A 15,986-nucleotide genomic window follows, 5' to 3' on the forward strand; every position below is an offset into this window, starting at 1 on the left:
CCAGAGCAGAGTGCGTCTTCCCAGAGGAGGGCAGGGTTTCCCCCATCTCTTTCATACCTCTTCCTGTGACACTCTGAGAATGTGTGCAGACATTCGATCACATTTACCTTCAAGTCTCCTTGTGTCTGGACCAGAGCCCCATCTTGCTGCATTTCCCATGTGCTAGACACAGCACTGGGCTCTGGGGTGCTGGGCAGGGGCGATGATGAACAAAGAATGGACAGGAGCCTGCCTTCCTGGAGCACCAGGCCTGATGGCTTCTGGTCCCCACCATCCTGGGCCTCCTGTGGACCACCTGGAATGCCCCTCTGAGAATGCAGTCCCAGCACTGAGACCCACACTCAAGCTCAGAGCAGACCAAGATGGCGCCAGGTCCGCAGCACTGTAGCTTAACTCAGCATCCCTCCCACTCTGCATAGTCACATCACATTGTTGACTTACTCAACTACAAAGAAGTCTTTTTTTGTATCTTCTGTTATCCCACGTCTCTTTCATTCCATCTAATGCAGCTGGTTTTTTGGACCTAAAATACATGACTTAACACTGACCTTTAGTAAATTCCATCTGTTAAATTTAGCCCCAAATCCCAGCTTTTTGAGGTCTTCATTGGATTTCTCTCCGTTATCCAGTTTATAGACTGTCCACCCAGACTCCCCATCAGCCACGTGTTAGATAAGCCCACTTATGCATGTCTTCATTGAAGTAATTGATAACGCCCTGGGCACCCTCCAGAGAGGTCGCTCGAGGTCAGCATCAATCTATTAATCAACTTCTTGAGCATCTAGTCCAACCAGTTATGGATTTTCCTACCCTTAACATTGTCCAGCCGTATTTATCCGTCTTGTCCACATGGGTAACATGAGAGATTTGTCAAATGCTTTGCTAAAATCCACGTTCTTTCAGTCTACCATAATCTTTGATACACTAGATTTTTAGAATAAATGAAATTTGGCCAGCAGATCATCTGCTTAGCAAACTCTCACTGGCTTCCGGGGACTCTGGCTCCCCTTTTAAGGGGACTCCACACCTGGACAAGAGCGTCCTGTTCCTCTTAAGCCAGCTCGCATTCGGGAGCTTCAGGCTATAGGAGCCTACCGACTGGCTTTCTTTTCCTCTGAGTTTGTTAAAGTCCTTTCTAGGAGAACATGAGGAGCCTCTGACTGTGCCTGTCTTCCTGTCTTGAACTCTGAGATAAAGCGGTAATTTACCCCAAAGTCCCCACCTCTCTCCCTTCACCGTACCGCTCCTCCTCACGGTCGGGTTAGATCTGCATGGTTCTCCTCACCGTCTCCTCGGCCGCTAAGCCCCGTCAGGGCCACCACGGTGTGAAGGCCACCACGGTGCTGCCTCCTGCTTCTCAAACAGTCTCGGGAATGCCTCCTCCCCTTCTTCTCTTTCAACGGGCTGCCTTTGGCGTGATCCCATAATGATGTCGCTTCTGGTCTTCTGTCTTCAGCCTCCTCCAGAAGTTTCTCTATGAAGAAATTAACTCTGAGCCTCCCTGAGGACCAGAAGGTGTGCCTTAACCAAACACCTTGATTGTTCACACGGGGGGTTGGCCCTCGGCCCCAACAACTCTCTGCCATTCTCCAGAAGGTCTGGGAGGGAGGACGTCACCTCTGGAAGGGAGGGCGGGGAAGAGCCTGGGGGTGAGCAGAGTCCTCGAAGGAAGTCTCCTGTAGGGCCGCTCAGAAACCCCGGAAGGGACGAGTGGCCGCGCACCCTCCTTATCCACTGCTTCCCTCAGTCTCTCTTAGAAGCCAAGAGAGGGCCTTTTGAAAATGTTACGTGTGTGTACACATATGCATACACGGGTACATATACATATATGTATACATATATAATACATATACACATATATAATATAAAATATATATTATTCAAATACACATTATATAAATATACAAGATATAAAATAGATGTTTATATATGATACATTATACATTTATATATCTATGTAAAATTTTATTTTTGTATATAATATATACATATGTACATAAAAAATGCTGTTATTGTTAATATCCAAGTTTTACAAGTTACTTTTTTCTGGGTCTTTCTCCCTTTCTCAATTTTTATTTGCAGCCCTCCAAGTCCAGTCAGCCAACCTGGGCAAACCCACCCTTCCCCGTCCCCTGTCGTAACTACAAGGCAGGAGCACGGCATCCCAGGAGGCTGGGCCACCGTGGTCCAGAAAGCCAGTGTGTGTTTCTAGATCTTTCTTTTCAAAGACATGATGGTCAGTTGGGAGGAGAGATAAAAACACAGTCCTGGGGGGAGCGGGGGAACTGCTGAGTGTAGGGGTGTCACCTGGAGTGAGGGAAATGTTCTGGAAATAGACAGAAGTCGTGGTTGCTCAATATGGTGCATGCACCAGATGCTACGGAATTGTTCACTCTAAAACAGTTCATCTTATATTATGTGAATTTCATCTCAATAAACTACTAAAATTAAAACAACAACAATGACACCCCTCCCTGCCTGGATCTTCCCAGGCCCTAGAAGTGGTGCCCAGGGTTTTTCCGGAAATCCATGGCTTTCACCCCAGCAGCAGCAGGGTGGGTGGAGGCAGCAGCACAGCAGGCCTTCACGGGGTTTAGGGATGTGCCCCAGGCCAGACCACCCATCCACAGGGAAGCTCCCTTCCTGCTCCAGCACAGCCACTGAGCCCCTCGGGGCCCTGCCCTGTGCCCAGGACACGGGAATGCAGAGGTGACTTGTACATGCACTGCCAGGAGAGAAGACACGGCCCTGGTACCCAGGGAGGAGAGACAGGGCCTCCGAGCAGAGCCCAGAGGGCTGGCCGGGGTATAAACATAAGGGGTGAAGGGAAAGGGCGTTCTCTAAAGAGGCACAGTGAGGGGTCAGGGCCTTAAATGCCAGTGACGGCCCCACCTTGGAAATCCTCCTGTTCTCTTCCCTTTCGGGGCGCAGACGTGACTGCCAGCCTCCGACTGGGAAGGGGCCGCCCCTCGCTCTCCCGCCCGGGGCTGCCCAGGCCTCTCATTTCCTGGGGTGTCAGGCCTCTGCAGGTCTCCGCACCACCTTTCTAAAACACAAGTTCTCTAAACAAACTTTGACATTTAGATGGAAACCGCTGTCACCAGTGAGAGGCAGTTCTCTACCCTGTTGTATTGGGAAGCCCCAAGCACTAATAAGGTCTTTAAACCACCCAAGGCACTAAGCCTAGTGAATGGATGATGGGGCTTCTCAGCTTGGCGGTGTGTGCTGAAGACGTGCTCGCTGAGCACTGCCCACCGGGCATTCAGTCAGCAAGCTTCCTGAGGGGCGAGCAAGGGGCGCTCTGCTGTGGACCCTGCCGTCTGTCTAGCAGGCAGAGAGGAGCCAGGAGAGAGAGTGACATGGCCCTGGCAGGCACAACAGTGGGCTTTGAGACTTTAAAGGAGACATGAAATAGGCTGTGGCTTCTAGTGCTTGGCTTGGTCTGGCCCGGATGAGGGCTGCAGGGGAACCGTGAGAGGGAAGGCCAAGGAAGGAGCGGGTTTGGGGAGAAGGCGGAAGTGGGTCTGACCCGGGACTGTTGGCTCCTGCACACACCCACTTCCTGGCTCATAGGTCTGATCACAAAGAGCTTGTAAGAGGCCCACCCGGACACTTAGGGAGGGCGAGATAATGGTCATCAGAACCTTGACTGGCCATGGTATGGAAGAAGAGGCAGATTTGTTCTCAGAAATTCCATACGTAACAGAAGACCCAAAGACATCGGAGTCGCTGCTTGCTCCCCGCGTGACCTCGGCAGACCCCAGCCTCTCTGAGCCTCTGATCCCCAATCTATGAAATGATGGGAAATGCTGCGAGTGCCACGAGCCCGCCTGTCTCTGTGGCATCGGGTAGGGGGTGGGAAGACAGAGTGCCATATCGGGGTACGTCCACGTCAGGTGGACAGCCGCAGGAGCTGGGACGGGTGCGTGGCCTCCTCTTAGATCTTGGGGGCACCTGGTCCTGCCCCTCTCTAGAAGGCGTTGTGGCCTTTGGAGGATCTTCCAGTCACGGACGGGTCTTTTCCAGCCATAAATGAGCATGCATGCATAGGTACTCAGATTTCACTGGTGTGCTTGAGTGTGTGACGGATTGTATAGGACGATTTGCAGCTTTTCCCCTCCGTCCTTTCTGGGAAAGCGTCACACTGTTCCCCACCCCTGGCCGGCCCTCTCCCGGGCAGGGCAGCCACGGCAGGTTGCAGGGGCCCCGCTTCGGACAGCAGCCTTGTGATGAAAGCAGGTCTCCCGTGCGGCAGCTGCGGCCAGCTGTGCTCTTTCTTTTTCTTCAGACTTAGCAGAGGAAGCTTCATTTTGTTCTCCCCTGAAATAAATTAGGAACATAGCTTAAAATGAGCCATTTGGCTCGTCTGGCTGATCAGAGAAGATTTGTCCCAGATTTCTTGCTCTTATTTCCTTGACTTCTTTCTGCTTCTGAGGTTCTCCTTTCTTAGGGCTGAAAAATTTGCCTCCCGCTTGTATGCCAGAGATGTCCCCATTTTGGAAGACAGCGAGGGGGAAGCACAGAGCATCATTTCTCAGGCAACCCACTCACCAAACTTCTATTCTGTCTGTCTATTCCTTCCTACAACCACAACTTAACAGAAAACCATGACCGTCAGGGTGAGGCCCCCATGCTGACTGCTGGGCTACAGGTCCAGGCACAAACAGCCGGGACCAGGAAGGCCAAATGTGGCCTCTGATCCTCCCGACTCTGCTCAGACCTGATGGAGAAGCCTCCATGCCTCTCTCCCGCTCAGCTGCCGAGCCTTTACCCTGGGAGGCCCGTGACGCTCTGTCCATGCGACCTGCTCAGCGTGCCAAGGTTTCCAGCACTGATGTGGCGTCAGAGTCCTCCTCTGACGTTATAATTCATCAAGAGCACTTATCCTGGGAAAGAATGCGCTAGTGGAGGCAGTTCCAATGACCTGGGGACACAGTGGGTGGAGGGGTGTGGAAAAGGAACTGTACCACTCACCCCCACCCCGTGTCATGTGTGCAATTGCTGGGGACCCATTCCGCCCTTCTCGTGTGTCCTGTTAAAACCAAGCAGACACAAACCATGAGTCAGCCCACGGAGCCTGGGACTAATGACCAAGAGTCAGCGATGGTGGCCGTGCAGCTCCCACCCACTGAGACCTACTGTGTGTGGGCACTGTACACCCCTCCAGCTCACACACACCCCTTTAACGCAGGCCGTGCCATCCTCTTTTTAAACGTAACTTGAGAAGCTTGGATTCAACCCAGTCTGTCTGACTCCAAAACTACTCTGTTCTCCAACCTTGACCTTTCCCAGGAGGCCGACAGCCTGGGACCTGATATCACTCTCAGGGGGAGAATGTCTGACGGGCATGCTTACTGCCCACCTCCTCCCAGGGCACAGCTCTGTCCCCTCTCGGCCCTCGTGCACCTCTGCCCTGCCGTCAGCCCCTCCGTGGCTCCCATCACTTACAGGTCGGACGCCAGACTCCTAGGGTGGGCTCTAGACCCTTCTCTGCTCCCACAGCTCTTGTCTGCACATCTGCCTGGTGTTCAGGGGACATGCGGGGCGTCTGCCTCCATCACCAGGTGTGTGTCCCGGGAGCAGGGGTGGTACCTGCTCCCCCCGACACTCACCTCTGCACATGTCAGCTGGCTCCAGCCTCTGACTCACTTGTACCGTCCGTGTCGACATCTCAAGTTACTGAACATCCATGGTGTCTGAAATGCCATTCTGTCTTTTTTTCTTCTTTTGCAGCAATGGATGGTGTGCCTTTTATGATTTCAGAGAAGTTTTCTTGTGTTCCAGAAAGTGTAAGTTTCATGCATGATTGCCCTTCCCTTCCTCCACCCCCAGCCTGAGCTCCCTCCACCTTGATTTCACCGCACAGCACGCGGGCTATCCTGGCGGCCTCGTGCCCCGTGCCTCATTGGGATCATTTCTGCCCGCCTGTTGTCCACCCTGGAAGCTCAGCCCTGCAGCAGCGACAGACAGGGCTGCCTGAGAGCTGGCAGTGAGTCCTCTTCCTCTCTGGGCCCCTTCAGCTGGTGCTGCACATAGTAGGTACACATAGCAGGTGCTTGAGAAGTGAAAGAAAAGATCAGATAGGGGTTGAGGAGGGAGTGAGACAGACTAGCAGAGAAACTCACACGCAGCCGAGACTTTTCATTTCAAATGTGATGATAAATTGGACTGAAATTTGCCAGTTGTGAATATTCTTGGTTTCCAAGTTCAGCTTGATAATTTTTGTTCTTTTTCCTTTAATGATGACAATGTCCTGCAGAAAGAAGGCTCCCCATTTTCCCATTGTAATTGCTGCATTCTGTGATAACCACCTTCTCTGTTCTAACTCAGGGGCCCCCGAATAGCAGGCCAGCATTGACCCCATGATACACGTGAGCGAACCGAGGCCCAGGCTGGTCCCCGAGCTATCTTTAGTGACAGGGGGACTGAGTGGGCTGGCTGGGCCCGAAGGCTGGACCATAGAGGCACCTGCCACACACATGCACGGCGTTGGGGGCCTGTGGACTGGGGCTGCAGACCCCGCCTTGCACTCTGGGGCCCTCTTTCGGATGGCGCCTGCCCCCCAGGAGGGCAGTGGCCCTCCCTTAGCTGTGCAGGGCTGGCCTATGCCACTCAATAGACTTGTTTCTGGGGTTTTTTTTTTATCCTTTCTGCAGAACTTTGCTTTGAGTAGCTAATAGACATGAAGGCCCCCGTTTGGGCACCAGCTAACGAATCCTTCAGTGTTTTTCTTGGATCCAGCTTAAAACCACCCGGCTTGCGATTTGACCTGCTCTGTAGTTTCCATTTTCATGAAATATAATAGGCCTCCTCTGAACCCTTCTGGTAAGCAGCTTAATCTTGAAAAATGCTCGTGACGTGACATGCGGAGCATGAGTAACTTCAGCCGACTCCACTTGGCCACGTTGCCATGGAGACGCTGGCGCCTCTCCCGCCTGCTCCCTGCGAGAGGCTGCTCTGTCCTGTGCACCGGCTCCAGTTGGGAAAGTTTAGTGGGGCAGTTAGAGCCTAATGATGCAACAGCTGGACCTCGGCTGGATCCCGGGCAGTGTGGGCAGGCGGCCCTGTTCTCCTGCCACTCGGGCTGGCAGCGGGAGAGAGCCGAACTGGTTTGTGGCTCCTGGCAGAGCAGCCCGAGAGCTGAGAGCCTCGTTTGGTGGCCCTGTCCCAAGATTGCCCTCACAAGCGTGCTACCTCTGGTGCTCTGCCGACTCAGCAAGCGCTCAAGGCGCGAGGACTTGGGCCAAGTCCAGTGCCGGGCGCTTCCCTGCACTTCTCTCGTTTAACCCTCCCAGCAGCCAGGCCAGGAGGGCTGCCCACGCTGCTTTTTCACAGGAGAGGAAATGATGAAGCGATTTAACGATGTAACGTGTGGCTGCATCACGAGGAGGCGCTGAGCCCAGTTTTGAATCTGGGTCCCTGGACTCGGGAGCCAGCCTCCCCTTTCTACATGCCTCGCAGGAAATCCCTGCTGGCCAGGCTGGGCTCTCACTCTGCCCCCACCCTCAGGCCCTAGTTCAGAGCCATGAGGACCCCAGGGTTTTGTCGGAGACTCACGTTTCACCTGTTCATCCCTGGCTGCCAGCTGCTGGCCTGGGCTCCAGGAGGCTGGGCCGGTGCCCCTCTTGGAAATCCAGAATGCTGATGTGCCCAGAGGGGGCTCAGAGACAGAGCTCCCTCTGCCCTCTCACCGTGCATCTCAGCCCAGCCTTCTCTGGACCTCCAGCTGACCCCTGTGTATTTGATTTTTCACACTGTCTGTTGAAAAGCCAGCATTTTCAGAGAAAGATCCCAATCTTTGTAAAAATCTTAGAAACCCCATTAAAATGCAGTGTTATCCTCTTTCACTACCATTAATTTCTCAGACGATAATTGATGGGCGGTTGTTTTATTCACCTTGCGTTTTCAAAGACCTGGAATTCCCTCCAGCCCCTTCCCTGGCGGCCAAGGAGCCCCAGACAGGAGATCGGCTGCCTCGCCTCCCGGAGCTCCTTAGACCCGTCCCACACTATAGAGACACCAGCCAGGGCGGCCTCTGCAGAAGTCGTGGGCACCTCCATCCCCACCGCTGCAGAAAGAGCAAACTGGCTTTTTAGGTGGGCGGGGAGAGAAGCGAGGTGGGAGTTACTGGTGACAGTCAGCGTCTTTCAGGAGCGCCGTGGCCGTGCTACAAACAGAAGACTAAGCAGGGACCCCACCAGAAGGGTCCTTCCCCACTGACGGCGAGGTTTCCTGGAGCACGCTCCTGTTCCTGGTCCATTCACCCTCGCTAGTCACTAGAGGGTCATACGGCTGGGTTTCTCTGGAAGAGGGGTGGAGAAAACTCGAGATCACACAGGGTGGTTCGAGGTGTCACAGTTGTTGTGCATAAAAGCAGATGTGAAGAAGCATTTTGAGCTGATTAAAAGGATGACTCGATCTGTGTTTTCAGATGCAGCCCTTCGATCTCTTGGGAATCACCATCAAATCTCTGGCAGAAATTGAAAAAGAGGTAAGCAGGCCGCCCAGGGTGGGGGCAGCAGGGCCTGGCTGTCACTGCTCACCCCGGGCTTCTCGTCCCCCTTAGGGATCTGCTCCAGGAGCAGCAAGGACCTCGACGTTGGGGGGGGCCTCTGAGGAAAACACTTTCATTTCACTCAAATTTATTTCTTAGAAAAAGGAACTCACTTTTAATGTGTTCATTATTTCAAGTCAAACATGACCAGCATCTCCCTGTCTTCTCCAAGTCAGAAGGTTTTAAGTGACGGACAGAAAAATCAGTTGTGCTCCATTGTTTTAAAAAGGTCTCAGCTTGAAGAAGGTGGAGGTTGGGGGCAGGCACAGAGTGGACTTGTCGTCCTCCTTCTGTTTTATTGTTTGCTCCCAGGAGGGGTGTGGGGAAATGTCCGAGCCTTGTCGTAACTTAGAGGGAGGATCAGCATACATCCCATTGTGCTTGAAAGCCAGACCCCACTTGGCAGCCTGGTTTGAAACAGTTTGAATGTTTTCCTAATAAAAAAGAAAGAAATCCAAGATGGGAGTGTATGTGACAACTCGGAAGAAGGAGAGTTGAGATAATGGAATCAAACTGGAGGTCTCGTCCGCCCGCGTTTCCTGTTCCACGAGACGGCGTTAGCGTGTGCGCGTCCTCTGTTCTGTGTAGAAGGTTGTTAAGCAGTCACATGCTCGCAGCCAGCTCTCCTTTGAGAGGAACATTTGTCTCAAAGATGGAAATGGTAGAACCATTTCAATATTCTCAGTTCCTTTGGGTTTTCTCTTGTATACCCAGCTAGCAGAAGCAGGTTGCATTATTGAAAGATGGCTGAAATCAAGGAAAATTGAATCAATGTAGTACAACAAATTTCTAAACCTGTCATAGCAAAAGCAAGACAAAAAAGTCCCCCTTTGCCTTTGATTTTCAGTAAATCATAAAAACCAATCTGATTGTCATCTGTAGAATTTTGGGGGGTAAACTTAGGAGAAAGAATGGCTGGCTCCCACCTTAGAAATATATGTGTGCGTAGAATTCCGTGTCAGCCCTTCTCCAAAGCAGGGTGCCGGATGGTTCCGCCGTCTGCCTGCCCACGAACTGCCTGTGCGTGGGGTTCCGCGTAGGGTGGCGCTCGGTGAGTGTGTGTGGAAGGCCTTGGAGGGTGGCCTGCTCTGGCTGCAGGTGTGAGGCAGGGGCACGGCCTGTGACCTGTTTAGGATGGACAGGGTCATACAGACAGACGTCTGACCCCGCTCCACACTGACCAGGACACGTCACGCCCCACTCTGTGTAAGGCCGGAATAACAATAGGACCTGTCATAAGGTTTTCATGGATACTAAATGAATAGATGTGAAAAGCCAGGCAGACCAGTGCCCATCACTGCGGGTTGGGTGGCATTTACTGGAGATGGGGTGGCCGTCGAAATGTCGTGCCTTCTCTCCCCTCCGGTCCCCCACCAGCTGGCTTGCCTGGGCCCTAACAATAGCCCCATTAGTTAAGCACCTGCTGTGTTCTCAGCTCAGGGCTCCAGGCTTGACCGACATCATCACTGGGTCCCACCCCAAGCTGACCGAGGGGGCATCATTCCTCCCCATTTTGTGGGGCAGAAATTGAGACTCCGAGAGGTGAAGTCACCTACCCAAGACAAGATCGAGACCCCGTGTGTCACACTCCAGGTCCTCTCCATTGTGACTTGAAGTCTGTGGCTCCCTGTAAGGGGCTGGTGGGGACCACAGGGTGTGGGAGGCTGGTGGACCTGGGTTCTGACCCCGGCTGGACCTTTGAGGTACCAGGATGGGGTGACGTAGGTGAGGGCCCCCGTGTAGAGCCCAGTGCATGTGGTAGAACCACCATAAACCTTAACTCTCTTCTCCAGTCTGAGAACTAAAATCTGGTCGAAAAACGTGTGCTTCATTAAAATGTCTTGTCTTGGTGTCAGGCACTCTGAGCACAGCCTGGCGGGGCAGACGGGTCCTGGAGTCAGCCGCCCTGGGCTTGAATCTGAGCTCCCCCACTTAACCTTTCTGAGCCTCAGTTTCCTGTTCTGTAAAATCAGGACAGTGATAAAAGTACTTAGCCCGTAGCATTTACGGGGTTTACCTGAGATGGTCACGTCAATGGCCGAGAACGGTGCCTGCCGTGGTTACTGCTCAGCAGTCATCAGCTCCTCTTGTCGTGGTCACGATCATGGTTATGACTGTTCTCCTGTCCACAGGAAGGGGTGTGAGGCCGTGTAAATCGTCCTTGTTTCAGCACCACGTGCTGCTCTATTGCTCATGGCTGGGGAGTGACATGCCGGTTGACCAAGCCTAGCTTTATTTCTGTTTTCAGTGATGGGTTAGAAACACGGGCATATTCTCCATTGAAGGAAACTAAAGTGGAGTTAAAGAAAATGTGGGGAAACGAGGAGAGGTTAGGACCAGAGGGTGTGTAAGACCCACAGACCCACAGATGTCATCACAGTCAAGAATGCCGTGGAGTTTTTCATTTAATCTGAGGACTTAGAAGTTATTTACGCCAGCCACCTGCATACATTTAACGGTGCATTTAACGGTGCATTTAAAAGCATGTTGCTATCCATACACTTAGGTGAATGCACTCCTTCTGCAACAACATCAGAAGATTTTCTCCATAAATAAACCTCAACTTGCTCCTTTTAGCCGCTGAACTCAGCGTTGCTCGTGGAGTTGGAGGTGGAGGAGAAGCCGTGCCACGCCCGCCTGGCCCTTCTCTCGGGCTCCATGGGTTGGCCCTGTGGGTTGGCCCTGAGCCGCTGGGTGTCCCCTTGTTGGGGAGGGTTTTGCTGCTTTCCATTACCAACAAGTCTGGCTGCCCTTGGGGTGGGGGGGCGCCTGGGGGCGGGAAGATCCCGGCTGGGGAGTTTGCTTTGCTCACTGTAAACTATTATTTTGTTGTGTTTTACACTGTTAAGCCAAACGCCCTCCCCACAGAAGGTAGGAGACGGCCTTTGGGTTCAGGGGCACAGGCACGTGATCCATATCACATTTCCTTGCCCATCCTGATCCACCCCCCGCACCGATCTCCGGGATTCCAGAGGTCTGTGGAAGCTGCTTTGTGCTAGGCAAGTCTTCCCCCTCCTTTATTCCCCCGCACCTTTTTGGGGGAGGTGGCATCACCCCGGTTTGCAGTAGAAACCTGGGTCGGGTGGTCCCAGCTGTAAAGGCAGTTGCAGTGTGTGCCCCAGGAGGCAGCACGTTGCTCCATCGTCCAGAACTGGGCAGCTGTGCTTTCCTGCCAACTTTAACTCTACTCACCCTGTCCCGCCCAGGGGATGCTTCTGAATTTAACCCTGTGCCCCATTGCTACCATTTGGCCTCAGGGTCAGGTCACTCCGTGATTGAACCCCATCACCATGTCAGCCTTGAGCTTGGTGGTCAGGGGCCAAAGGGAACACACCAGTAGCCAGCCCAGGAGAGCTGGCCCTGGGAGCCCCCCACCAGAGTGGGGGCCCACAGCGGACCCCAGCCTGCCAGCCCAAGAATTGCCTGGCACTGAGTAACAGATGGAGAGAGACAAGGTGTCACCCTAGTCGTGGGTGGGCACCCCGAGCCCCCCAGAATCCTGATGAGCTCAAGGGAGTGTGTGACTCTGGGCCCTACAGCAGGAAGATGACAAGGCTCACTGGCAGTGTGGCTGGCAGTGTGGACTAGAGGTGTCTGCCACCTTGGTGCATAGGTATCAGGTGTTTGCAGGGATGTTTGTGGGCTGTGTAGACAGTGGAGGCAACGTGGTGCAGGGGAAAGGATGCAGTTTTCCAGTCCAGATACCTGGGGTAGCATGTCGGACCTGCCACCTGGGTGTGACCCTGGGGCAAGCCCCTCCTCCAGTTGGAGCGCAGGCCTGACAACCGCCCCCAAGGCTGAGCCCACGCTGCTGTGCTGTTCACAGGGCCTTCCCGTGGTTGAGGCATATGCAGCTCCTGGGTTACGTTTCAGGAAAGACACCCGAGGAAGGCCATGTTTTAACATCACGATTAAAATCAGTGTACATGCGATCGAGCAGATGTTGAAGGAAAAACAATCATTGGAAAGGCAAAACCTCTCACAACTCAGAAGTACTCAGGAGGCGTCTGTGGGTTATTGAAAATGAATGAAGCCGTGGCTAATAAAGAAACTCCAACTCAGATGCCGTCGCTCTCCTGGCTCTGGAAGATGGCGGCCACATCCTTTCTGCCTGGCCCGATCTGCCAGCACCCATACCCCTGCCGCCCGTGAACGCACGTGAGGTTTTGCTTATCTCCCCTCAGCCATGGAGGCGACCAGGGGACCAGCCAGTGGCAGCTGTCAGCAGCAACAGGAGGGTTTTCTGGCCCCGGGTGAGCCCCCTCCCCCATGGGGCTGGGTACAGCCCTTTGGTTCTGCAGGAGGGTGGTGGCCCAGTGACCCTGGGGGGCTCTGTCTGTGAAGCCCTTGCTGTCCTCCCCACTGCCCAGACCGAAGGTTCTCTCTGTTTGGGACTCGGGAAGAGAGTAATTTCGCAGCCGACCCCTGTGATGAAGCGTCGTCTCTCGGACTGAGAACATGGGCATGTAAATATTCTCCCTCTTGGCCGCTCTTTATTTCCCTTGCAAGCAGTCGCCCCATCTCTCCATCTGACGGATTCCCCAGCGTGGCCGGTGGGAGCTCCCCAGCACCGCTGTCCAGGCAGCTGCTCTGGAGATCATCCCATGTCCCCGTTACCTTTCCTCGAGCCGTTTATCTGCCCACTGCCCCACGCTGGCCTGTGGCCCGACCCTCCGCAGCCTCGCCTCCCTCACTGACCGCTCCGTCCCTTGTCTCAAGGAATGACGGCCAGGAGACAGTGGCCTTGAGTGCAGATTTCAGGCTGCACGCGTAAAGCCATCTCCACACCTGCTGCCCACCTTCCACGGACAGGCACGGTGCTCGCCCGCCCTTCGGTGGGTACCCCGCTCAAAAACACGGCCGGGGAGGCATCCTGAGCCCACACTTCAGGGTGGAGCAGCCAGCCTCCATTTTCACTCGACTTTAAAGCTGAAAGACAAGGGAGAGTCTAATTAGTAGAGGGACGACCTAATATTAATCACTCCCTTAAAATTGACAAGGGAGGCAGTTCATTTAACCACTGAATTGCTGCAGGTTTTTATGGGCCGCTGTTCGCAGATGTATTTAATGAAGAAGTTATAAATCTAAGGGAGCTTAAGATTTTAATTTTATACCTAAATATTTTCCTTGTTCTCGTGTTTGTAGTCAATCCTCAAGAGTGTAGTCACGTGGAATGTTCTTTAAATGAACATATTTGCTAACTGGCGTGATTTCAGTTTTTAAAACATTGGTTCCAGCAATTAGGCATTTTTTTCAGTTCCCAAATGACTAGAGAAATTCGTCTTGATTATAATTGCTCTTAGCCACGCATATCTAATTTGTGTCTTTTTAAGTGTTAATTAGTAAACAGTTTGAGCTGACATCTTTATGTGTTTGTGTGTTGAAAAATGGGGCTTATTGCTTATTTAGCTTGGGGCCGATTCCACTGGCGTTTACGTCACGACATTGAGGTGAAATTAATGGAAACACATTTGGCAGAGCGAGGTGAAAGGAATTTCTGAATTCAACTTTTGAACATCCACTTAGCACGCCTTCTGCAGGCCCCTTCAAATATATGAGACTAGCATGGATTTGGGACCTGCATATGTGGGAAGAAAGCGAAGCAGAAGATTTTTGTATCAGTAATGAAATGGCAGAGTCCCAATTTTATAAAAGCAAAATGTTCATATCCCAGCACAATTGTTCATTCTTCCCACTTTTGGAAAGCTCTCATTGTGCTTATTAAGCTGGAGAATTTCGTGGAGGGAGATGGGGCAAAATTTGTGGTCCCTTTGCACCATCTAGTGGTCGGATCGTAAACTGCAACAGGAAATGAAGTACCTTCTCTCTACCTGTGAGATTGAACATTTTCACCACACAGAATCCTTTTTCTTTCTTTTTCAGTCAGGCAGCTGATATATTTTGGGAAGGAAATCTGCCTCCTTCATTTAGGAAATAAAAGTACGTTAAATAAATAGAAGTTACCCTGTCCTGCTCCCCTTTCTTATGTTGCTCAAAGATACAGAGCTGCCGCCAAATTCTTAGCTTTCACACTGAGTTGAGATGATTCCAGCCAAAAACAAAGAAACCTAATGAAAATAGATGGCCGCTCTGAAGGCACGAAAGAAGGGTTCGGCCTCTTTTGAAATGTAGGAAGTCGCTGGGGGACCACTCCTTCATAGACTCTTCGGGACCTGACCACAGCTGGGACACCACTGTGTTTATGCCACAGAGAAGCTTAGTTCTCTCCCCAGAAATTGTGGCCGATCTCTTGGGCAGTTTATCACCTTAAGCAGCTACCCTGCCAATCAGAATCGATTTCTTCACATTTAGTGTTTTCCCCGAGTTCAAAGGTTGTACATGTTTCTAAAAATGCAAACATTACAGAAACATGCAAAGTAAAAGGGGAAAATCCCCCACAGTCCACTCCTTGGAGACACACACCCACATGCATTCTAACAAACGTCTCGCGGGCTCACACGGTACATAATATTCTGGACCTTGCTTTCGCAGTCACCGGTGTATCTTGCACAACCTTCCATATCATTTCGCACATATCTCCCTCATTCTTTTTAATGACTGCATGTGGTTCCCTTTTATGATTATGCTATCATTTATTTAAGCAGTATCAATTATTTAAGCACTATTGACTGACAGCAGTCTGAGTTGTTTCCAGGTTTTCACTCTTACACTGCTGCAATATATTTCATCGTACGTGTCTTTGCTCCCCCCCGGGTCTGTCTTTAGAAGAATATCTGTTACCATTTTGCCTTCCAAAAAGGGTGCCCCCGTTCAAACTCCCCTGACCCAGAGGCGTACGAGGGGCTCCCTGTGTCCCACATCCTCACTACAGCTAAGTCTCACTGCTATTCAAAGGTGCACAGCTTCTCATATGCACATTGGCCGTTTGTTTTTCTTTTGTGAATCTCTTCCATTTGCACCCTTTGTCCAATTTTTTCTATTGGCTTATTTAAGCTATTTGTTCATTTTTAAGAATTTTCTTTGTGCTTTTTATAACAACCTTCTCTCTGTCATCGGTTCAAACACACTCGAAGCAGTGGCTTTTCACCTTTTTAATGACGTGCTCTGCTATACAATAGTTTTTAAATTTTTCACGGACAATTTTGTCTTTGTTTTAATGTTTCCTCTTGGTTTTGGTTTCATGTCGTACTTAGAAGATTATAAAAATATTCACCCCTATTTTCTCCTACCCTTTTGTATTTTAATGTATTAAAATATTGAATACTTTTCAACAACTTAATCCATCTGCAGTTTATTAGAGGGTATAAAGTAGAAGCAGCTGCGTTTTACCCTAAAGTGCTAGCCAGTTTTCTTAATGAAGTTTAAATGCTACCTTTTTCTCCTAGTTACATACATATGTGGATCAATGGACATTTTTCTTGACTCTGTTCTTTTTCGGTTATTACCACACTGTTTTGAATCTGACAGCTTT

At 51.5% G+C, this 15,986-nt stretch overlaps 1 protein-coding gene across 6 annotated transcripts in view; it reads left to right on the plus strand.

Annotated features, from left to right (window-relative positions):
* The window catches only part of MVB12B (multivesicular body subunit 12B), a 188,794-nt gene that overhangs the window by 158,960 nt on the left and 13,848 nt on the right, over positions 1–15,986 (plus strand). For 5 of the 6 annotated variants that reach the window (XR_006891083.1, XR_006891082.1, XR_006891081.1 and 2 more), the window contains exons 8-9: positions 5,734–5,789; positions 8,432–8,491. Coding sequence is in view for 2 of the 6 variants with exons in the window: in XM_046678816.1 (XP_046534772.1) it covers positions 5,734–5,789; positions 8,432–8,491 (116 nt within the window). In the remaining 4 variants the exon portion in view is untranslated. Of the gene's footprint in view, positions 1–5,733; positions 5,790–8,431; positions 8,492–9,000; positions 9,396–15,986 lie in introns of those variants that run through there. The other variant, XM_046678824.1, reaches the window with a different exon arrangement.

Source organism: Equus quagga, chromosome 1 (assembly GCF_021613505.1).
Source record: "Equus quagga isolate Etosha38 chromosome 1, UCLA_HA_Equagga_1.0, whole genome shotgun sequence".
In the NCBI taxonomy this organism is placed as follows: Eukaryota; Metazoa; Chordata; class Mammalia; order Perissodactyla; family Equidae; genus Equus; species Equus quagga.